At 42.7% G+C, this 24,660-nt stretch overlaps 1 protein-coding gene across 2 annotated transcripts; it reads right to left on the bottom strand.

The window, feature by feature from the left end:
- Positions 1-4,008: 4,008 nt before the first annotated feature.
- TRAF3IP2 (TRAF3 interacting protein 2) lies at positions 4,009-24,660 on the bottom strand. 2 transcript variants are annotated; one of them, XM_035109089.2, is made up of 11 exons: positions 24,486-24,660; positions 21,395-21,467; positions 20,141-20,207; positions 17,970-18,725; positions 14,822-15,011; positions 13,545-13,717; positions 12,594-12,682; positions 10,788-10,856; positions 8,129-8,245; positions 5,629-5,703; positions 4,009-4,595 (listed from the first exon to the last, which is right to left on the bottom strand). In XM_035109089.2, exons 3-11 carry the CDS (start codon positions 20,154-20,156, stop codon positions 4,449-4,451), a joined length of 1,632 nt encoding a protein of 543 aa, XP_034964980.1. In that variant the 5' UTR covers positions 20,157-20,207; positions 21,395-21,467; positions 24,486-24,660; the 3' UTR covers positions 4,009-4,448. The 2 variants fall into 2 exon arrangements, with proteins under 2 accessions (XP_034964980.1, XP_034964981.1); XM_035109090.2 differs by lacking the exon at positions 21,395-21,467.

A 24,660-nucleotide genomic window follows, 5' to 3' on the forward strand; every position in this document is an offset into this window, starting at 1 on the left:
AACAGTCCTTTTATGAGCTTCCCTTCTGCTGGGAGGCCCTTATCTGTGCTGATAAACTAAGCTGTATAGCTGCTGCTTGACTGTACAAATATTATTTTAATGGAACAGGTGTGGCTATGCTGAAATTCATGAGCTTTGTGCATTTTTTTTAAAAAAAAGTGCAATGAAGGACTAGAAATCAATTAAAAGGCTTTTAGGACACAAGCACATTGAGGAACTTGTCTTTGCTGCTTCCGCTCTTCCTTTTCAGATAAAGGGAAGTTCGCCAAAGTAACTGGCAAGGGCCCTTTTCAGGATACAGCAGCATCCTACATTCATTGTACAGAATTGGAGCTGTGGGCATAAATAGAAGCATTTCTGAAGCCTGATTACATAAGGCCTGAAATATAAGCTCATTGCCCTCCTTTTCTATCTCAATACAAGTGGCAGCACTACACTATAGGGACCCCAAGGTAAGGGTTACCTATTTTTCTGATTCAGGTCTCTAAACAGCAGAACAAAACAACCCAAGGCGAATTCTTGATTAGGACAAGAAACGATCTTCAAATAAACAAATACCCTTTGCCTGATTATCAGAAAGAACATGAACAGAGCTGCTTTAGTAAGCCCTGCCCACTGGCATTTCTTTGAGTACCTGACTGTTTTCTTTCAAGTCTAAGTCAAACTTACTCTGTCCCTTCAGTGATAGGATAGCTCCAAGAGGCTACTTTCTGCCTGTTGCCATGGTAAACTTGTTGTACAAGGATATGCAGCTTTGTTTCTTTAAAAATCCAGGTATTCACCCAAGCTTCATTAATGTGGACAAGTGATAAATTATAGTAATTATCTTTCCCTTTCAGCAGCCTGTCTCGCTTGTGTGTCACAGAGCTACAAACTATTTCTCCCTTTGAACTTTACGGAGGCTAGTAGCAGTCGTTCCTGATTCCTGCTGCACCCCCAGCCCTGGTAACTTGAGATAAGGGATGCTAGGCCTTTAACAACAGGCCTTTTCAATTAAACAACTCTTTTGGGCAAAGCTTTCTTGTTTATCTTGCTGCGCATGTAGTAATAGGTTTTGGCTTTCTTGTGTAAATGGTGCCAAACAGAACCTAAAAGTGAAGGAGTAATTTTGTGTGTGTTTGCTAATGGAAGCTTCTCTTATTGGGCTAGCAGCAACTTGAGAGGCAAGGTGTGGGCAATAGCAAGTGGGGAGGGGCTGCTGTAGTTAACACCCCCCCATTTGCCACAATTCACCTAACCCCATCCTGCACAGTTGCTATTGTTAAGAGTAAAAACAGGCATGTTAAGTGCATTTAACCTCACATTCGTTTTGGGTTTTCAGAGTGGCAAATGGGCAGCTCTTGGGACAGGTCATTGGCATGCACAGGGGGTGCACCCAGACACATCCTAATGTTTCAAAAAGACAGGGATCATAGCGAGGAGAGGGTATGGAGCAGCAACCTGGCTCCGTCAGTTGCCATATCCCGTGGGAAAGTGGTGGAGGGAGGTGACACAAAAACAGGAGGGAGGAGGAAAACAGACAGAGAGAGATAACAGGCAGAATAACAAGGCTAGAATGGATCTGCAGCTTCTGCCTGTGTCTGTCTCTGGAAGTGGCAGTGGCAGTGGCAGTGGGGTGATTGGCTCCTCCTGTACTGCAGCCACTGGAGCCAATCACCCCACTGCCGTTTCCAAAGTCAGATGCAGGCAGAGGCTGCAGATCCATTCCAGCCCTTCTGCCGGCATCTCTGTCTCGTGGCTTTGTCCAAGCTCCGCTTGCCACATTTTGTGGAGAGAAATCTGTTGAGGTGAGGGGCTGCTTTTGTGGCATGCAAGCAAGGAGATGGAGGAAAATTCATCCCGCCCTCGGCTTTGTCAGTTAATTGCAATAATGTGATCGAGCAATTTAAGTCCATAACACCTGGTGAGACAGGTCTCATTCTCTAGGACAGAAAGAAATACACCATATGTTTTGGCTGGTTTAGGTTAGCTTGCTATCTGGTTAAAGTTAAAATCACGAACATGGACACGAACTGTTTGTATATGCCTGTTTATCTACAGTAAAAAAATAAATAGTATTTTGTGTCTCATTTTTTAAGTTTGCATTTTTAAAATAAAGTTTAGTTAATTTTTAAAAAAGTTTTAGTTTCTTTAGTTTTCTTGGATAAAAACAATGTCATTTATGATTGTGTATGAGTATGCATTCAAGAAATATTCACCTTAAAAGAAAATTCCCCTGGGTGCACACTAATGAAATGTTCGGTTCCTGCCTATAGGGACAGTGCAGCATTACAATGGATCATGGGACTAATAGGATACTAGTACTTTTTGTGAAGTTTCCTGTCAGCTGCATCTCCATGTGAAATCTAAGGACTGATGCAGAGATGCAGCTGCACTTGCGCAGCCCCCACTTGCAGTGCTCCCATCCTATTCAGAACAGTATTTAAAACAATAGCCTATAAACACCCTGTATTGTATTTTTAAGGTGCCAAAGACACATTTAACCGTATGAATACACTATGTCCCTAACATTTTTATAAAATGTGCCCAAAATGTATGGGTGTTTATGGGTTTGAAGAGAACAATGAAATTGGCATTCAGTTTGGAGCTAGATTTTTCTGTGTGTGTGTCAGCTGAAATACTGTTTTGAGAGGGGAAACTGCACTGCATTAGCTCCTATATACCGTATATTCCGGCGTATAAGACGACTGGGCGTATAAGACGACCCCCAAATTTTCCAGTTAAAATATAGAGTTTGGGATATACTTGCTGTATAAGAAATACGACCTGGCATATAAGACGACCCCAGACTTTTGAGAAGATTTTCCTGGGTTAAAAAGTAGTCTTATACGCAGGAATATACAGTAAATCCAATTACTCTTGGTGGGTGGTGGGGGAAGACACATTCTCTCATTTTAAACATGCTCTTGTGGCAACTTTTCATGATTACCCCAGATCAATAATTTCTGCTAGGTAAGAATGGCAGCCTTAATGTACTCATTTATTAACTGAGCACTTATCTCATTTGTTATGTTGTTATTTACATGGAAAAATAATGGATTTGGGCAGCAGATATATGATAATATTTCTTCAACTCCTGGCATGTTCTGAGACTCATTTTCATAATCTATACTATCGGGCCTCATTCCCCTTTCACACTACAGTTTTAATTAAGTCAAACCAGCAGTAAACTTTTCCCAACCTATTCCGTGTTCAGCTTTATTCAGAATGAAGTTCTGTCAGCTTCAGTTGAACTTACTTCCCAATATGCTGCAGGTTATAGTCCAAGGGCAAAACTACTCAGAATGCCAAATCAGTCATAGGTGGTGTTTATTTTATTTTTTGTAATGAGCAATAGTTATGGAACCCTGAGTTTGATCAGTACCACAGCACACAGGGAGGTGAGTGTTAAGCCTTATCACCCCAGTTGCAATCCTGTAAAAAAAAAAACCCTCCAAAAACCCTCATGCTTCTATTAGGCTTACCGGGGTGGGGGTGTAAGCTTCCATCGCTTCTTGAACAGGGAATGTAGGTAGCCTTTAACTGTCCTCCACCCATGTCAACAGCTGCCTTCTCAATAAAGATCCCTCGGGTTTACATATCCCTAGATGCCACTGATAAAGAAATGCAGTTCATGGTGATGTCATGTCACAGGATAAGCAATTCTGCATGTAATAGGGGAGCCTGACATTAGGGGATGTGTTTGGGGGAGTAGCCGCATGTCAAGTGTAATGTGCAGCCCTACCCTAATAAGTGGTAGGGTATTCAAATAGAGCACAGATGGTGCTTGACTTGCGTTTAACAGTTTATGCTGCCCGAATCCAGCATAAAGTCATTATGCTATACAATAGTTCACAGCCACACCAGCAAAGAAAACTCCATGATATATGAAAAGGATTGATTATATATATGTATATATATATGTATACACACACACACCAACCAACCTGGGGGGGGTAATGTCTGTGTTTACCCACAATTAAACTGGTGAAACACTCACGTCTTTCTCTACAGTGAGAAAGATTGCAATCCATACGAAAGACCACAGTTTTATTGTGTACACGAAATGACTGCAGGAGACCATTGCACAATGCAAGAACAGCTGGCGAATAATAAAAGGAACCCAGAGGAAACAGGAATGCAATTGTTTTGCTTATTACAGTGCCACTCACTGTACTAACTGGCTGTGCCACAGACTTAGAAAGCAAGTTGCTAGAAGACAAAACGATGAGACATTCTTTCCATTTGCAGTTTGTTTAAATATTGCCAGGGAAGCAATGTGCCTGATCAGTTGCAGAAGGAAACATTCAGAATAAAAGAAAACACATGGGCTTGCATTAACCCAAGACAATTCTAGTGTGTGTGTCTGTGTGCACATGCTGTTCATCACCCTAGAAGGGGAAGCCAGGAAAACCCTGGCTGCCAGCCAACAGTTATACAACGATTGCTTCATGCACTTTAATGGACATTCATAAAGGCACAACCTGGAGAGTGGGCAAAGGTCCTATCGGAGGAGCAACATATTCCTCTTCTCTCAGCAGCCGCAACAGAATGTTCTTTTTATTTTGGGGCCAATTGTAGATGTGAGTGTTCTGAAGCCAGGTAGGCACATGCTCCTGTGGGGAAGGGAGGGTGGGAGGCAGCTATATTAAATTCCATTCTGTATTTCAGCTTTTCAGAAACCTGAAGGCATCACAGTCACAGGCATATACCTTCCCCTCCCTCCCTTTCTTAAGAGCCTTTGCCAAAACAAGCAATTAGTCATGCTTTGGATCCCCTCTCAGCTTATGGTGCAATTTGAATAATTCATTGTAGAAATCACCTGTGTGAAACATTGCTGTCAGCACATTGTGGCATTAACCATCACGTAGATTTAATGCCCTTTAACTGACATAAAGTAGACATAGTCCCAAAATGCACTCCCCAGCCTTCATACTGAGGTACAATGGAAATTATTTTACACCACCACATTCATTTATAGCAGAGGAAGGCATTCCGAGGAGGCAAGAAAAGTTCCAGGGAGAAAGAGGATCTTGTAGTAAGTGATATCTTCTCCCGTAATCACACTTGAGGAGACTGCTGACCGCCCCCCCACCCCCACTCGCAGTGGATCCCCACTAATCCAAGTGGTTGGAGAAAACAGCATTCTTACAGCCTGATCATCTCAGTGAGATTTGGGAAGAGGAAATTATTGTGAGATTTCCCTGTATGGCACAAAGGGGGACAAAGGCAGTTTGCTCTGTTCCTTTTCTAAAGGCTGCTGTGAGATTGCTACCTATCTTTGAGAGGACCAGCAGGCTGCATGTACACAACTGCATGTAAGGTCTCTCCACATCTGCTCACCAAACAGGTGTTTGGTACTATATTGAGCAGAGAGGTTCAAAGCTACCTCATATATAAGTTCAAAGAGGGGAAATAGAAACAATGGGTATAGTCCATCAAAATGGGATAAATTGTGCCAGTCACACTGAATAAAAAGCACACTACTGAAATCAAACTAGACCTTTATCTAAAAATGTTATGAAGCATTTGTCTAAGGTGCCACTTCAAATACTAACGTGATTTTATTCAACATTCAAAAAAGGCTTTTGAAGTTTTTTGTCTCGGGTTGTAAAAAGAAAAATAGCATGACTGATCAGATTTCTTTACCTTTTTTGCATTTGGGAAAAGCACAGGAATGAATCTAAAGTTCATGCTTCCTTGCTGTATAAACTCAATTTGCATCTAAAATATGAAAAAACAACATTAGCTCAAATTTAATTGTAAGAATTATGCATTCTTATGCTTCAGCCGTTCTTTGTGCTGGAGCCCATTCCTACTCAACTGATCTGCTGTATCACATTTCCTGAATCCAGTGGTTATGCTTCACATGTGCAAGGCTGTTTGTGAAGGCCTCTCCTTCTGCGCTGAATTTCAGAAGCATCAGGGTGGTGCCAGCTGTTCCTTACACCAGGTCAGAAACTACATGCCCTGCCCTGCTCAGCATTCTCAGCTCTTGACAGTGCCAGTCACATATCTGGAGGTGGCAGAACTGTGTCTCGTTCCCCTTCCCTCCTCACCTCCACATTGCAAGTACTGTACATGTGTTGCAGTGTGCAGGCAACCCATTGATGCATATTCTTGACTGAAGACCCCTAACACTATGTTGAATTGTATTTTCTCATCTGCTGTTTAGGTATACTAGAAAATGATATCTAAATCTGTGTGTATGTGTTTTAAATAATATAAAAAAGAAAATTAATCAGTTCCTTACTACAGAACTTGTTTTTTGTTGACAACAATACAAAATAGAATTGTATTTGATTTCTTAAATAACCTGGACTTTTGACCAGCTTAGGAGTTTAATTCCCTCCTGTCCTAATTCAATTCAGATTGATTTCCGAGCCCCCTAGAGTCCATCTCTGGTCTGAAATGAATCTGGATTAGTAACAACTGTTGCTCAGGACCTGCTTTGCACACACAGGTGTTTCCTAGGCTTTGGTGAAACCTGTGACACTAGGCTTGTAAGTTGGTTCTCCAAGCTACTTCCCAGGTTTCAAATGAGTATCATGAATTTTATCAGGATCCGAGCTCCCCACTGTCCCTTCCTTGTGTGCTGCCTGAAGACATAGATATCACAAATTTTATATATTGCAAATACCAGTTGGGTATCTGGGTGAAGAGTCTGGTTAATCTTAAATCACCAGCCATAACTAATCAAAACTAAGTCCTACTGAAAGCAGTGGAATATGACTTAGGCTTACATAGCTTTTGCTGAACTGTGCCTATTGATTGATTGATTGATTAAATTTGTATACAGCCCTTCATCAAAAATGATCCTATGTTGATGCAAAACAATGTTGGAAGAAAGAAACCCACTACAGTAGGTTTTATCCAGCTGCATTATACAGTAGACTGAAATTAATGGACCTAAGTTAGTAATGTCCATTAATTACAGTGGTTCTAATCAAAGTGGGCTCATGTTGGATAAAGTGCGCAGACACTATTGATACTTCTGCCCAGGTCAGTTGGTTACAGCAATGTGCTGATAACGCCAAGGTTGCGGGTTCAATCCCCATACAGGCCACTTACATACAGTGGCGGAGCTTCATGCTCCAGCACCGGGGGGTGGAGAGCAGGCAGGGGCGGGGCTGGTGCGTGTCCCGGGGGCGTGACACACGTCTTGGGAGTGTGGCATGCCGCCTGCGGGGGCGGGGCGGCCAGCGTGCGGGGGGGGCAGTTGTGATGGCACCCCACTGGATCATGCTGCCGGGAGCGGGGCGCTCCCCCTGCAGCCCTCTTCCTCCGCTAGTGCCTACATATTCCTGCATTGCAGGGCGTTGGACTAGATGGTCCTTGGGGTCCCTTCCTATTTACAATTTGATGATTCTAAATCAGGAAGCTTTTTCTCCTGTTAGGAATGTTCATTGTAACAATGTTTGAAGAAACCACGCCTTTCCCTACAAGACTTCTGCTTCTTTTTCACGGTCTGGCTCTATGCTTTTGTGTCACGTGAAGAAGTCCGATTCACTGGTGGATGTTCTTTTACTTAATACTCTACTTATCTCCCAGCTGAAAGAAGAACCAACTTCGTTGGCAGCTTATTTGATCCGATCAGAAGAAACTAAAGATACTTTGTGAGGGTGTGAGCAAGCTGAGTTTCTGTGGCAATGGGAGGGCCATAAGGGAGAGCAGCTCAAATGCACAGAGGCGGAGAATACACTAGCTCAGAGGTTTGTGAAGATACACAGATGGGAATTTCCTTCCCCGCCTGCCCCATGCTTATTTTCATAGGTCAGGCAGTCAGATTTACTGTTTGTGGATTCCCATCTCTTTTTGGAGTGAATCTGTATGAGGAAGTGCAGGCATGAGATAAGCTCATGTTAAGGGACTTGGGGAAAGGGTATAAAGGGATTTAAACAGGCTGCAAAAGCCCCAAAGAAAATCAAGCAGCCAGTCGTATACATTAATCTCAAACAGAACTTATGAGCAGTCGCAAGTAGCACTGCTTCTAAAAAAACACCCAATACTAACAGGGAACAATGTGTGAACACCAACAGAGCAGCACTTAACTTCAGGACTGATGAAGGACAAGACACAAAGGGCAGTTATTTGGGAGAGGGGAAGCTGCAGACCTCTTCTGAAATGGCAAGCACATGTCCTCACTTACCATCCTGTGGATATACTTAGTATGTAAGCCATGCTCATCCTTGTCCAGCTGGGATTCAGCCCCTTCAACATCCTGTTTGTATTTTGGACTGATTGCTATGATTATCATCACTGTCTTCTGTCAGGGAGAAAGACGCTTTTATGAAATTGTAAAATGCAGTGTGGTTGGGCAGAGCAGCTTGGAAACCTGCCAGTTTGTATTATACGTGATCTGATGTTCTCTGGAAGCATAAGACAATCCAGTGCATTTTGGCAATGAAGCAAAACTAATCTCTGCACACTGTATTTCCTCATACCAGATTTCTGGGCTCTCTCTCCACTAGTAAATTTTAACATACTTTAAAATGGAGAGGGGGAAAAATACATTTTAGCATTGACCAGGTTATCTTCCAGAAACCTAAATCTATAAATAATGTATGCATAAACAATGCACCATTATTGCTTATTAATTGAAACACTATAACTCTTTCTAGTAGAATATGTCCCCTATTTCAGAAGAATCTGAATTCTATGCTAAAATAGACCATGATTTGTGACCTGTATAAAATTGTGCCCATTAATAAATATCCTTATTTTTGTTTCTGTTTTGTACCTATTCTCTTCTAGTTATACTGCCTGCCTGTTCGTTTCCAGACCGAATATAAAGTGCTGGTTTTGTCTTTTAAAGTCCTAAACCATTTAGGATGACCTAAACGCAAGGGAACCCTCAGGAAGAAGAAAGCTCGGAGCCAGGGGATTGGTGATGGGACAACAATATGTGGTCAGAGGAAAAAGAGGTAGCACACTGGGAGGAGGAGGTGTCGGAAGCGGAAGAGGCTGTGGCAGCAGGCAGTCTAGACTCAGAGGTGGAAGCAGAGGCTGGAGAGGATGGAAACCAGGAGACAGAGATGAGGCAGGTTGCATAAAAATCCAGGGACTCTCCCCCTCCTGCTGTGACCAGCTTCCCACCTGCTGGTCTCCCAGAACATACAGAGGAATGAAGAGGGTGGAGCAATGAGAGACAAGATGAAGGAGCTTTAGGCTGATGGGGAAGGAACCAGGGGAGGAGCCTTAGAGAACAGAAGGAAGGTGGGGACCTTCAGTCCTCACAAATGCCCCATTGAGGCAAGACCTACTGGGAAGAGTTGCCCGGATCACTAGGACTGAGCTGTTTTATTTCTTTGAATAAAGAGTTAACTTCACTGACATCGGGTGCTTTATTGTTTTATTGCTGACCTGTGCCTGACTCCAGCTCCTGACAATGAGCCTGCCTGACCATGAAGATCAGCCCCATAGGCCCTACTGCCTGGTCCACTAAGAAGATAAACAGCAACTAAAGACATGGCCTTTTCAGTGAGGCGCCCGTATTTACAGAATGCCCTTCTACAGGAAGTTAATATACCCACCCTTATCACTGGTGATTTTTAAAAAGAACCCGTAAGAGCTTTTTCAATATGTGCTTTAATTGCTGTGTCCAGATGCAGTTTGCCAGGTGGGACAGAGCCACAACACCAGCTTCTTGGCAGGTGAGTCGCCATGCTGTTGTTTCCGCCACCTCCCCGTCCAGATAAGCAGTAGTGGCTCACTGCTGGGAAGCTAGCGTAGCAGCTCTGCCCCACCCCACTTCAGATTGTGTTTTGATTAAGTTTTACTTTTCATTTGAAGAGGTATAATGAGGATTTTAACTGAATTTTGTTCATATATATATATGACCACCATGAACAGCCAATTCACCTTGCTGAAACATTTTTGAGCATGTTTTCACGGTTTGGGACCCTTGGAAAGAACTTGTTTATTTTAAATAATTAAAGCGAAGGAAGCACTCTGCCTTCAGCTGTACACTTAGCACTAACACAATGTCATTGTGGAATGCACACAGCTTGTCAAGAGTTATTTTAATCTTATATAGGTCCTCCTTCCCTAAATGCTTTAGACGGCAAGCCTAAATCCCCATTTTGCCAGGAGTAAGCCTCCCTAAATTCAGTAGAACTTAACCTCTGAGTAGATATGCTTAGGATTGTGCTCTTGGTTTGTGATCCTAAAATACTTAGCAGTATCTTTTATGCAAAGCTTCTATGTCAACCAGGGTTACAAAATGCATAGGTTCCCTGTCATGAGGAGATTTGGAAATGGAAAGTGTTTACAAACTTTTTTCAGACTTCCTGAGAAGATTGGGGTGTGGGTGTGCAATGGACATAGAAAGTGCACCCACAAGGATGTTGGGGCATGGCTGGCATAAGTCCCCCTCCTTCCCCAGTGTAAGCTCTCACACATTTGTTTGGAATGCTTGAAAAGGCCTGATGTGTTAATTTTATTTTGTTTGCATTTATAAGCTAAAAACACAAATGTTTTTGCTCCTGTATGCAACATTTAAAAACCTAAACAAATATGTGGTTAACACAGGCATTTTACAGATCTATGAAAGCCAAGTTCTCCTATCTCAGAAGGCTCACATTTTAAATTAGACAGAATGGGTGGGGAGGCAAGGGTAGGAACAACATGAATAATTAAGTCACAAGGGGGGCAGGAGATGCTTCTGTTTCAGTCCGTGGGTTCTTACCAGTATTGTCTAAAGGACTGATTCCTTAAGGATTGCCATTGAGCTTCCTACGCCCAAAATTGTCTTTGAGCTGCCTGTGGAAAATGCTTGTACAAGAACCACCTTTCCCCACTTTACTTACATCACTCAGGTAGCGTTCCATCCACTTGATAATGTCAATACCTCGAACTGTGTCCTCAAATATATCAATCTATAAGAACGGGAAAATATTAACATTTCTTCAGCCTTGTGCGCAAAGGAGGCAAATATTTCCATCAATACAAAGAAGACTCACAAAGTATCTCCAATGCATATTGAAGGCCAGAATCCTGGGAAGTGTAGTTTATTCTTCACAAAGCTACAATTCCCTGCAACCTTAAACTACAGTTCCCAGGATGCTTTGGGGAAAGCCACGCTCTTTAAATGTTTATTGGATGTGCTTTAAAGGCATAATATGGTTCTACCCTTAATGTGTAGTTTCCAAGTTCAAAGATTGAGTTGCAAGTGTACATAGTCTAACAAGGCTCTCTATTCACAAAGAGCCAGGGCATTTCTGCAGCTTGGTAAGTTTATGCTAGCAATATCACAGCTGACAAGGAATCTCCAGGGGCCTCAGCTGATTATTTTCCCCTTCTGTCACCTGAGGCTGACTCCAGATGGGTCTTTGACAGCAGGTGTATTCTGCAAAAACCGTATACACTTTCGGTGTATTTTAATGGTTTTGTTCTAGACCGCCTGCTCCTCCTGCTTCAAAAATGTTGTTCTGTACTACTGCATTATTGACTCTGTACTGTCATTTGATTCCATCCAATCCTTTGTTTCAATTTCCACTACCTGCCTTCCCCTCCATAGTCTTTAGCAGGGGTCAGCAAACTTTTTCAGCAGGGGGGCCAGTCCACTGTGCCTCAGACCTGGGGGTGGGGGGTGGGGCGGCAGCCCATATTTTGAAAATTAAAAATGAATGAATTCCTATGCCCCACAAATAACCCAGAGATGCATTTTAAATAAAAGCACACATTCTACTCATGTAAAAACACCAGGCAGGCGCCACAAATAACCCAGAGATGCATTTTAAATAAAAGGACACATTCTACTCGTGTAAAAACACACTGATTCTCAGACCGTCCATGGGCCGGATTTAGAAGGCGATTGGGCAGGATCCAGCCCCCGGGCCTTAGTTTGCCTAGCCATGGTCTTTAGAAACATTGAGCCATGGCTCCATATCAGCTTGCTTAGTATTCTGCAAGATTGAACCCCAATTTGTCAAAAGTTCCCCCTCTAGAAAAAAGAGGCATTATTCACATCTTGTCTCCTGTGCTGTTGTGTAGGATTCTTGTATTCCAAGACAGTTCACTGCCTGAGGTTTGGGCTGTGATGCAGAGTTTAGACCAGGCACCCCCAAACTGCGGCCCTCCAGATGTTTTGGCCTACAACTCCCATGATCCCTAGGTAACAGGACCAGTGGTCAGGGAAGATGGGAATTGTAGTCTAAAACATCTGGAAGGTCAAAGTTTGGGGATGCCTGGTTTATACCCCTGTTTAACCTTGAACTCCTTCAGTTACCTTGAGGGAAAATACAACCCTATCCACACTTGCCTGAAGCCCTATTGAACATAGTGTGACTTGCTTCCAAGCAAAACTGCATAAGCTTGTGTTGTACAGGTGATGTAGAAATAGTTTAAATGTTCCAAAGGATTGTCAGTACAACCTTTCTCCACTTAGTGTATTACATAAACTTTGCACTGAAATTTCAAATGCACCATTTAAGCCTCTTCCCCCCTCATTTATATATTTAGGGTTTGAGTATATGTCACTGCATACAAGATTCATCAACGCAGGCAGCAACATTAAAAAGGAAGACAAAGCTTTAAATATAAAGACAACCATTTCATACATTCTTGATTGAATTCCAGCAAAGGGAAACACCCTTCCATAATAGAGTACTTACAGCTGTTTGAAATCCGTTGACAAACAAAAAGTTCACAAATTTCATGACCTCCTCAGCTGTGTCCACAGAGTAGGTTATGAAGACTTTACCTAAGAGAGATGATCAAAGTATTGTTCAAAGTACTAGAAAAAAGTGCTTGCCTTTTCTTTGTTTTACCACCACAGAGCAGACAATAAGCTCTATCTTGTTTGATTTAGATAATAATTATAATAATTTATTACTTATACTCCACCCATCTGACTGGGTTGATTATTATTTATGCAATGGAGCTGAACTGGCTCAGTGGCTTTGTGATCATGCTAGGCATCTCCATTAGAGACCTCTAGAATACCTTTAATTTGGCCCATGTCCCTGCTCCGAAAAGCAGAAACCCTAAGAGCATATGGACACTTTCAATGGAAAATGCTCCTTCTCCAACCACCTAATGATTCCTGGACCCGAACGTTAAAAAAAAATGAAAACTGTTATAAGCCATGAAAATGTCACTTCATCTTCCAAACACATCCTCCTAATCCTTCTAGCTGTCTGTTCTCCGGATTAATTGCATGGTGCCTGCCTAACACTTTGAACTGCATGCTACTTTGAACCCCAACATGTGGATGTGGTTAAATCAAGGACATGGGGAGTAGCAAGAACCTCAGGCCTAGCAGAGTTGTAGCCATGCAGTCTCCACCTGGAATAGTTTCAGGCCCTTTAAGAATATAGCTGGGCTTCTGGTGAAAAGGATCCACTTCCAGTGCAACTACAAGATACCAATTTTAAAAGGCCGTGCATGCCCTGGTTTTACCTGCAGTTAGGCTGAGGCAGCACTAGAAGTTGCTGCGATCAGCAGGAGAGTGTGGTTCTATGCATGCATGATCCTGCTAGGACTGGGCCATCCACTTTCTTCACTAACCAATGCTATGGCTTTATACACAATTTTCCAAACATGGCAGGGGAAAAAAAACTTACGCAGCTCTTCTGGCAAATTACTTGTCCTCAGTGTTCCCCTGACTGCAAAATTACTTGGATGCCTTGGGATGGCAGCTGGGCATGGTGGGCCATTAGGCTGAGCCATCGAATCAGGAGGGCCATAAGCCTTGGATGATGCTCCACCATGCAGTAGTTGGTTCTGAAACTGGCCACTAGGAAAAACATGAAGAGTCATTATAAAATGTTAAAAGCTGCTGATTCTAACAACACATGTGTGAGGCCCAGGGGCGTAGCAAGGGGATGAGTTGGGGGCAGGCCGCCCCGGGTGACACCCTGGAGTGGGGTGACACTCAGAGGCCCCCCATGACTCCCAAGCCGAGCCCCGCCGCCCGGTAAAAAGCCTCACTCGGTGCAGCAGCGAGCAAGCCAGCTGCTGCTGCACCGAGTGAGGCTTTTTACTGGGCAGCTGGAGGCTGGTGGGGAGAAGCGTCCCCTCCTGCCCATCCACTGCTCCCAGCTCCGTCTTTTGGGGGGGCCTGGTGAGTGGCGTAGCGCGCATGCACACCATCGCTACGTAGTGACGCCCCACCCCCGGGTGCACGGCATGTTTGCCGCTCCCAGTGCCCATGCGGCTTCCTATACCACTTGTGAGGCCTGTTTTTAATTAGAACATTTTCCTTTTATGCAAAAGTCACTTTAGCAATAAAAAAGGTGGCTCAATGCTGTCAGCTCCTGAAGAGAGCCAAAGAGAGTCTCTCTTGAAGGCCCTCCAGCATCTTTCCAGAGGCTGCTTAAAGATCCACGAGCCCCCCAATAAGCCCAGGGCAGGAAGCATGTGCCACTAGCCCCTGAAGAGACCACCAGAGGTCTAAAAGAATTCTGTGGCCAGTCCTTCATTATTTTAGCTTTTAATTTTGCTTGTTCTAGTATCTTAAATTGCAAGGTTTCTGCAGTGCATTGGTCAAAAACTGGGTTATAAATGTAGCAAATAAGAGATAAACGTACTCGGCATTCTGAAAAACCCTCTCTGTGTGATATAAAAGCAGTCTGGTACTGTGAATCACCAAGGCCTTTAAACCAGCTCCAGCTAGTACAGTCAGTGACCAGGGATTATGGGAGCTGTAGTCCAAAATGTTGGAAATGCACCTGATTGGGGAAGGCTGCTTAGACTTACTTTAGCTGCCACAGTTAAAACAACACCTTATGCATACCAATAGCACCACTGCTACAGTCAAGACAACCTCCTAAAAGCTTGAATCAGCTTCCATCAGCTTCTTGCAGCTGAAATTTTTCAATGAATCTCAGGACAAACTTACTACAATCTCTGGAATTCTCCAGAAGAGCTCTCACTCTCAGGGAGCCTTTCTTCATTGCATTTAGGAGAAGGAGGACTGGAATAATTTGGGATTATTTGCCGACCAGGATGGATGGCTCTTACACAAGGGCCAGGAACAGGAAGCCGTGGTTGAGGCGGATGTGCGAAGTGTTGGTAGCGTGTTTGCCCATCTAAGAGTAGAAAAGAAAAACTTGAGCCACTGCATAGTTAAGTCAACTTTGAACAACAGAATTTAACAAAACAGCTGATGAATATGATCAAATGAAAAGTTTAGCACATTACACCAACTAGAATCGATAGGCTTAAGCATGAAATTGTGTACTAGAAAATGGTCTGTGTCACTTTAAGCAGAACTTCCAATTTGCTGAAGGTGATGCCAAGCAATGTAGTGGCAGGCCTTAAAGTTCACTTCACTGGTTGAGTGATGGATATAGGTTCACAGTATAGCTAATGGGAATGATCCACTTTTTTACTTCCAGAAAAAGGTTAGCAGTACATTGCCTCACTCTGGAAGATATGGCAGATTTGGAATTGAGAATCTTGACAATTAAGAAAATTGCCAGTGTTGTGAACAGACTAAAATGGTGTGAAATAAAATTATGAGCATCAATACTGGGGGGTTGTTTTTGTTTTTGAGAGTGCAATCAGGTTTCTCTCCTTGAAAACCTTGGCATAATTCAGCCAAGGTCAAGCATTTCTACTAGGGATTTAAGCATGTGCTTCATTGTCCAACTGAAATCAATAGACTTAAAATTGATTAGTTTTAGATAGTGTTTTGTATTTTTCATGGATTTTAAGAAAACCCCTGGCCAAATTAAGCACTCTTTCAGTTCAAACTAATTAATAGGATAGAGGAACAGGGCAATCCTTTGCATATTTACACTAAAGGAAGCATTTGGTTTTTTTTAATTGATTACTGTAATCCAATTTGATTATGAGTTATAGAAAAGTGGGAAACAAATGTTGGAAATAAACGAATAAATAAATAAATGAGGCTTACTTCTAGATCAGTGTGGGGAGGATTTCAGCCTTAGAGGCCATGTTAACTCACTGAAATGAACAAAGTCTCAAAGTGCTTCACTTTGGTGTGATCATAAACTCTACAATCTACAAGACTCGTGATGGAAATGCAAGAACTGGGAGTGCTACACCGCGAGCAATTTATCTTGCCCTTCCTTCCACGGGGATATGAGCTGGTTTCACCTTCAGCAATCACATACCTGTGATTTGAATACTAGGGACCCCCTTGCAAAAGTAACATTCATTTCAGAAGGCATTATCATTGAGAGAATGCAGCTGAAATGCAGTGCTGAGTCTATTATGAATATGAGAGAGCAGATGCCCTGGCTAGATGGCTGCCTGGGAGCACAGCACACTAGATTGTTTCTGTCTAGAAGGTGCACATTAGAACACATTAAGTACAAAACCCTATTGTGAGAGATGATTGCCCAGTAATCATTGGAAATGTGAAAAGCTGTCAGGAAGCCATTTTATGCCTCGTAGAAGATAGGAAGTTAGTAAGCAAAATACTGCCTCCAGCTCTGAACAAGTATGTTGGTTTGGGATTGGGGGGGGGAGGCATGGGGAGGCTCTTGAAATATGGATCAAATTACATAATGGCTCATGTTATAAAGAAAGTGTTGTTCAAGTGGCGCTGTTAAACTAGTATATATTCAGGGTGAGAAATGAGGGGGCGTTATACATCAGTCCGGGTCCATTTAGCAAGTAATTTTTGTCTTTATGTTCTAGTTTCCCTTCTTAGCTTGGAAAGTGGGGTGATCAAATCTGATGTGATAGTGGCTCAAACTTTGAACACTCCCATGGAAAGGCACCCTGTGCCCACGATGAACCAGACTGTCCCAGACCTGGGGATTCCTGTGCATTTTTGACTATCCTCCTAATTATCACTTACTGTATATCTTTTTGAATATCCTCATTTCTCATCATGGAAATTATAAATCTTCATCTAGTGCAGCTTTGCGCAAGAACGTGGCACATTATGGGCACGTGGTGGGATTGCTTCTAGTTTGAAGCATCAGGGTGCCAGAATGTAGGGAGGACACAAAAGAGGACGTGGTATCCAACTATCTGTCAGGTAACAACCTTGGCAGATGGCTATAAAAGCCATAAGAACCCCAGGGAAGATGAAGCACAGTGAGATGGGTAAATTCACTATAACGGGGAATCTAAAAGCAGCTATAACTTTTCACAGAAGAGAATTAAACTTGCAGCCCCTCCAGAGTTTGGAGCCTGATAAACTGTAGGCAGATACCCGTAGGGTTTTAATGCAGGAGGGGGCACCTTTCACGTTTCCTCCCCTAAACACAGACATTACAATTTCTGCAGTACAGCAGGAACCTGGGAACTGAGGGAAGGCAGGGGTGTTGAGGGAAAGAAATTTCTACATTGATTTGCCCAGGGGAAGGACGGGTGGAATGTTAGCATTAATTGCCAGGAAGGACTGGGGTGGAGGAGGAAATGTAACCCCTAGTAAGGCCCTTCTTACTCCAAGGGTCAGTGGTGGTGGTGGGGTAGACATTTCCCACCACAGATTTTTGGGGCTATGTTAGAGATCTCTCCATAGGTCAGGAGAAGGCATTTATTGGTGCAATCAGAAATGTGAGAACCGTACTCAAAATCACCCTGATTTGCCTTGTAATTTTGAGTACAGAGTTGATGCAAACCCTTAGTGAGTTGATGTATACCCTTAGTCTAGTTTTAGCAAATTAATAATAGGACAGAAAACTATTGAATCTTCAAATTCTGGCAGAAAGGAAGGAGAAAAATGATGGAAGTGATTAAAGGATGAAAATGGGAAATATAATATTATTAGGACAGAAGTTATAGTAGAGAAAGGCAAGTGTCAGATCACAAAATGTGAGGATTAGATCTCTTGTTCAGAAGTGTAAACATCTGAACTGTGCAGCTGATTTGTTGAATGGAATCCCCAGCCTTTATGAGGTCACTGGTATAGCTAAGAACTGCAAACATAAAAGTGGATGGCAAGAAATGTTAGAAGCCAGAATCACACGTTCCTTATGATTAAATATAGTTGGAAAAACATTGTGCAAAATTCTCTAAGCTACTTAGGAAAAAAAGTATTCTGAATACCTGACCAGTTAACTTACATGGATTCTGGCAATGTAAATTCCCGGGAATGTAGTATCTAGGATGCCACTGAGATTGTGGGGAAGGATGGGCCAGTTGTGGGAATACAGGATATGGCTGAGGGTCCATCTGTGGTAACTCTCTGGACATCAGAGGCCTTGGAAGGTCTTGGAGGTTAAACACAGAAGTAAGTGGCAATGGAGGTTCTAGCTGCCTGATGCCCATAGGATCCAGAGGCTGAGAATCATATCCTGCATCTTCTGTTCGTAGGTCTACTGGTGCTCTATTGTGTTGAGTTTGGTTTAGATTTGCTTTCTCCTGACTTTCACCAGATGAATTTTGAGAAATGTCAGATGAGCTCTGTTGCAGACCACTAGAATTGTGTCCAGTGTCAGGAGAATCAGCTGAAGGCCTAGACCTCAGCAGCTGGTTCCTTTTGTCTATAGATAAAATATGAAGTTCTGATGAAGCTGTTGATTCAGTGAATGGACCAGGAGGTATCTCCCTTCTAGAATCCTGGCATCGTTGAAGGTGATTGTGGTCATACGCTTCCAGATCAGCATTATTATAATCCACACGATTAAGGTGCTTGCAGAAACATGATTGCCTAGTCAATGAATGAGAAGCCATTTGAGATGGATAAGATCCTATGGGCACCAAGTTCTCTATATTTTCACCAGAAGGGTCCAAGGCCTCTTCCAGTGAATGCTGTGGAAATGGCGACCAATCTCCAGTTTCATCATGTTCAACTGGTATACTTCGACCCATCGCAGCACCTAAAAATAGAAAAGAAATACAGTATAAGGCGTCTATTGATTTGTTATATATATAAAATACAAACAAAGATGTTTGATCTTGTGAACAACTTGGATAGCTCAGTTGGTTAGAACATGGTACTGATAATGCCAAGGTTGCAAGTTCGATCCCCATACTACTACTACTACTACTACTAAATTTATTTATACCCCACCCTCCCCAGCCAAAACCGGGCTCAGACCGGCTAATATCAAATATATAACATATTACCATAAAAGCAATCAATCAATTAAAATACACAGTAAAATCAAATCAGAATCAAAGTGAAATCCAATCAGATGGCAACCCGCAAATTAGGGATGGGGACCTTAAATGCTCACCAGGCCTTAGTGTTTATACAGTACTGATCTTGTATGAGCCACTTTCATGCAAGTTCTTATAAGGAGAAAGGGGGAGTCAGCTCCGTCTTGCAGGCCCTGTGGAAAGATGTCAGATCCCGCAGGGCCCTGTTCTCTTGTGACAGAGTATTCCACCAGGCCGGGGCCACACCTGAAAATCTTCGTGACGCCTGGGACCTCCAAGATGTTATTATTTCTGGACCATAAGGTCCTCCATGGGCATACCAGGAGACCATATGGGGCAGCTGGATATTCCTGCATTGCAGGGAGTTGAACTAGATCAGGGGTTGGCAAGCTAAGGCCCAGGGGCCGGATGTAGCCTGCTGGGCTCGTTAATCCGGCCTGCGAACCTTGCAGACCCTGCCGCCCAATCAGTCAGTCCTCACACTAAACCGGCACGGTGTGGAGACTGACTTCTGCGATGGTGGGGCGGCTTCTGCATCCAATCCAAAGCTGTGGACACCTCTGGACGACGCTTCCTTCCCACTGAGGTGGCTGTGTATGGCCAAGAGCCGAGTGGGAGGAAGCGGCGGCGGCAGGGCTGAGGTGGGAGTGGTGGCATTGGTGGGTCCTTTTAGGAGAGGGGGAGTCCTTTTGGGGGTGGTGCTTTTGGGAGAGGGTGGGTCCGACCCCTCACAAGGGGGCCACAGTGGACCAGCCCCCTCCTGAAAAAGTTTGCTGACCCCTGGACTAGACGATCCCTTCCAGCTCTACAATTCTATGATTCTATGCTCAGATACCTGCAAGCAGAATTAAGTTGGGCACAAGTCACATTGAGTGGCCCCTAACTGCCAATCTTTTTGTTTCATACCCCACCCTTTGCCCCTGTCTCCAGGTGAGGCGTGTGTTTTTAAGCCAGTGTTGGAAGGTATTTGGCATTCTTTCAATGATAATTTTTCACAGCAAGCAGCACACCCATCTCTGATGTGATTCATGATTAGACAGCCAAGAGATTACGATGCATTTTATCATCACTGGCTGAATGGCTTTTGATGAATTAAATTAACTCTGCATAGTTGTGGAGCAAAAATACTAACCTGTTAGGGATGTCATTTCGATATTTTTAAAGAAATCCGTTGATAGATGTACCAACTGCAGATGCAACTGCGCAGGGGAAGACAAAAATATCATAGCTGAGGATCAGAGCAAAACTTTTGATCACATTGATCTCTCAATATGGATTCTTAGTCTCATAGCAGCATTCCTATCTAGTCTTCTGTACCATAGATACTGTGTTGGTTTGGATCCTTAGAACCTGGTGCTCTGGTTTATTTTTTTCCTCTTTTTTCTTAAAAGTGGGTTCTGGCTAATAATAGGTTAATAAAATGTTCATTTATGCAATATATTGTTTCTGACTCTCTCCAACACACCCCGTTTCTTTTTTCACTATGATTTTATTTATAAAATAGCAACTCTTTCCTGTTCCATTCCAGCTACGGTATTACACCTTCCCAAAGGACCTTTCATACTTTTAGGGTCTCTGATACACAAATAATAACAAATCCCCCTGCTACTAAAAATGTTTTAGTTTGATACTGTCCTCCATGGTATAACACTTCAGAACCAAGAGTTAATACTTGTTAAGGACATCCTACTTTAGCTCTCATGCCTTTTCATTTTACAGCATCCATTTGCTATTGGACTCTGGGTGTATGAGTAAAATACCCTGAATTCCACAGCCTGTGACTTATCTAAATTAGCACTTTCCAATTCCATATTGCATCTCTTTTATGGAGGCAATGAACACATAAAACTAGGTAGAGGCGAGAAAATTCTTTGTTAAAACCCTTAGAAGTTTTAGTTACAGTTAAGAGATTTGCATTTTGTTACATAAATTTGCCACAGAATGTCCAAGTATGGAGATGGTGACAGATTTGGATTGGAAGGTGATACAGGAGAGGGGGGTGGGTTGCAAGCCTTTGCCTTTGCATTATAGCCCCAAATCAAGCTAGCACCCTCCCAAAGCTGCTATTACCCACAGAGGGAAAACCTAAAGGACTTAGGATCCTAACAAATGAGTGTTTGTTTCTCCATTCTGACCTGTGTAGCTCTCTGGTCCAAAAATCTGTGCATTTAATTTGAGGAAGCACATGTTATTCATGGTTATTTTTTCTTGCCAAGTTTGGGAGAATAATAATGTGTTCCAGTAGAGCTGATTTGATGTGTTCCTTCAAGCCTCACTCATTTTGCAGTTGCATAAAGGGAAAAGTTCAATATTAAAACTGAAACAAATCCAATTTAACTTCTCCGTTTCTGCTGAGGAGAAACCACTGAAAACAGCCTGTACATACCTAGAGTCCTGTAGACTTAAACTGTAGTAACCTCCACATCATCAGAAACAATCACTTTAAAATGTATTTCTCTCTGGAGAAACATAAACAGGTATGATGAAAATCTACTCCTAAACGAAATACAATAGGAGATCTGCTGACTGGGTCAGAGGACAATCATGTCTCTCCCCCCCTCCTTCTTTAACCTCTAAAATATCAGACTGAATCTCATCCTTTCCCAAAGGACTACAGAACCAAAAAATGGAAAGAAAAAAGCATCCATTAGTAGCAGAAAGTGAGATCAAATGGACACTGCAACTAGACGATCACTCTACAATTTATTTTTAAAATGAATGTTTTTGTTTCCTTTGTTGCTTCATGGTCATGATGATGTTTTATTGTAACTGCAGAGATGTTGGAAGAGAATATAAAAGACCCAGGAGAACATTTCCATACTGTATCCTCAGCTTGAGGAAAGTTCATTCTGACTTTTATTTTCAAAGGATTGGGGCAAAAGTAATTTAATCCTGGTTTAAACAGCTCTCAGCTCTGTCTATAATACAGTCTTCAACCCTCCACTTCCCAAGTCATCTGAATATACAATGAAATGCGGCAGGGAAGTAATAATAGTGCTGCTGTGCCAATATTAAAAAAATAATAAAGCAGGAGACTCTTAGCCTCAGAGTCGTGGGTCTGAGGCACACTTTAGGCAAAGGTTTCCTGCATTGAAAGGGGGTTGGGCTAGATGACCCTTGTGGTCCCTTCTAACTCTGCAATTCTGTGGTTCTATGGTTTATTTATTATTACATTTCTACCTCACCTTTCCTTCAAGGAGCTCAAGGTGGCATACACAGTTCTTTCCCTTCCCTGTTTTATGCTCACAACAACCCTGTGAGGTAGACTAAGTTGAGAGAGCATGACTGGTCCAAAGTTCTCCAGTGAGCTTTCAGTGGCTAAGTGGGGAATTGACCCAGGGTCTCCCCGGTCTTAATCACACACTCTAACCACTGCACACTGCTATGAAACTTATAGCACTGATCATCTGTTCAAGGTGTGCATATGCACAGATACTTGAAAGCATGGAAACATAGGTTTTTGCATTATACTGACTTGCACTCTTGAACAGTCTAGCTCAAAATTGCCTGCACTGACTGTTAACTCCTGCAAACAGAAGTCTTTTATTGATTTAGGGGGGAGCAGCAACCCCCTGCCCCCCCTGGCTACACCCATGATCCAAATAACATTTTCTGCTGTAAAATCTGTGAATTTTGAGCACCAAAACAAAATTAGGATCTATTAACTCCTATGTTTTCTCTCCCTTCCCTTGTCAAAACACAACACAAATTCCTTCTGCAAATTGCTTTGGAGGTCTTCAGTGAGAGATTTGGCAGAAAGCTCAAGCTCTTGTGAGTAGGCTGTGCCAAATCTGACTTGCAAAAGGCCCAGACAGAGGGGAGATCTTCCATTTGGCCTGTCAGCATGGTTGAAGGACTAGGAAACACCAGAAGCAGGGGAGCAGTTTCCTCTTAGCTAAAACAAAGAGGCACAGCAATGTTGATAACTAAATGACTGTGCCAATGGATAACAGTCATTCAGGCTTCCAAGATGCAGTAGATGAGTAGTAAGAGAAGCTGATGCTAATAACTAGCTAATAATTTATCATGGATGAGTTCATATTGATGGTTGAAATGCACAACATAGTAAGATTCAGCATTTAAGAAAGGTCACATCTTACTCTCATGCTCAGTTCCAGATTCACACTGCTTAGTATAATTCTTCACATAGATTGTTTGAAATCTGTGTAGTTTCCTGCTTAAAGGCTTGTGTCAGCCTACGAGATTTCCAAAGAACAGGCCTCACTAAACCAGCCTGCTTTTGATTAAAACTTTTCTGACAGGAAGAAAAAGAATGCACAGAGAATAATGGCGTACCAGGTACGGTAAATTCCTCCCACTTCAAAGGCCTTGAGTTTCATGCTGTTTAAGACAGGCCCATAGCTAGGATTCAGGCATGTGAAGAAAAGACTATTGAGTAAATGAGTGTGTGTGTGTGACCGGGGGGGGGGGGAGGGGCAGAGGGAATAGGAGAATTACACTTGCCTTCATATGCTTTTGTCACAGCATTTTTATTAAATTAAAAAGAGTACAGGACAAAAGACGAATGTCCAAAAGAATTATTCATTGAACTCACTATCTTGCTTTCAACAGCACTCAGTCCTGCATATTTCATAGGAACATTTAGCAGTCCAAGGCATTTGGAACCCTAGTGACAACCTTCTTCAGCTACAGCTCTGTGACACTGTCCCTCTCCCATAAAAAGTGTGTGGTTTATTAATGTGTTTCTATTTGTTATCTCGTATTTCTATCTATTATCTATAATATATTAATCTCTGGCCATTAAATCCACTAACATTACTAATTGCTTAACCATTTAACTAGTAGTAATAACTTGTGAGCCCCGTAAAAACACACCTTTTGAAAATAACCAAACCCATTACAAATTACAGGTAGGTAGCCGTGTTGGTCTGAGTCGAAGCAAAATAAAAAAATTCCTTCAGTAGCACCTTAAAGACCAACTAAGTTTTTATTTTGGTATGAGCTTTTGTGTGCATGCATCTGGTATCTGAAGAAGTGTGCATGCACACGAAAGCTCATACCAAAATAAAAACTTAGTTGGTCTTTAAGGTGCTACTTTTTATTTTGCCATTACAAATTGGAAGCCATACACAGGTCGACACTTCTCACACCCATATGTTGAAGTAAGCACATTTTGTATTGCATATACGGAGGAGCAGAAGAATCGCAGCCAAGGTCTCTCAACCTGTGAGGATCTGCTGTAGCAAGGCCTGACATTTCCCCACGACAGTACTGCAGATGTACGTACAGGACAACAAAAGAAAACCTTTCTGTGTTTTCAAATTATCCCCACTGATAATCGGATATAGCTACCTGCAAAGTGGTCACCAAAGCGCAACCCTTTTGCTACTGGAGAGACTTGGCAACCACGAAGAACACACCCAGGCAGAGAAGAACAAACCACATGAGAGAAAGTGGGTCAGCAGCTAGTGAGAAATATATAAGGAAGTGGGGTGGAAGGACGTTTAAGAACTTACCTTAGACCCCAGAAGATGACCAGGGAGGCAGAGAGGACCACCCTAGCCTTGCTAGGGTCCTTCTTCTCTTAGGACTTCTTCTCTTACCCCCCTCCCCCCTCTCTCTGTGCCTTCCTCTGTCAGGTAAGTTGCTGAACAGGCTTCGTCTGTACCAGGAAGTAAAACAGTCTATGCA

The sequence above is a fragment of the Zootoca vivipara genome, chromosome 3 (assembly GCF_963506605.1).
Source record: "Zootoca vivipara chromosome 3, rZooViv1.1, whole genome shotgun sequence".
NCBI lineage: Eukaryota > Metazoa > Chordata > Lepidosauria > Squamata > Lacertidae > Zootoca > Zootoca vivipara.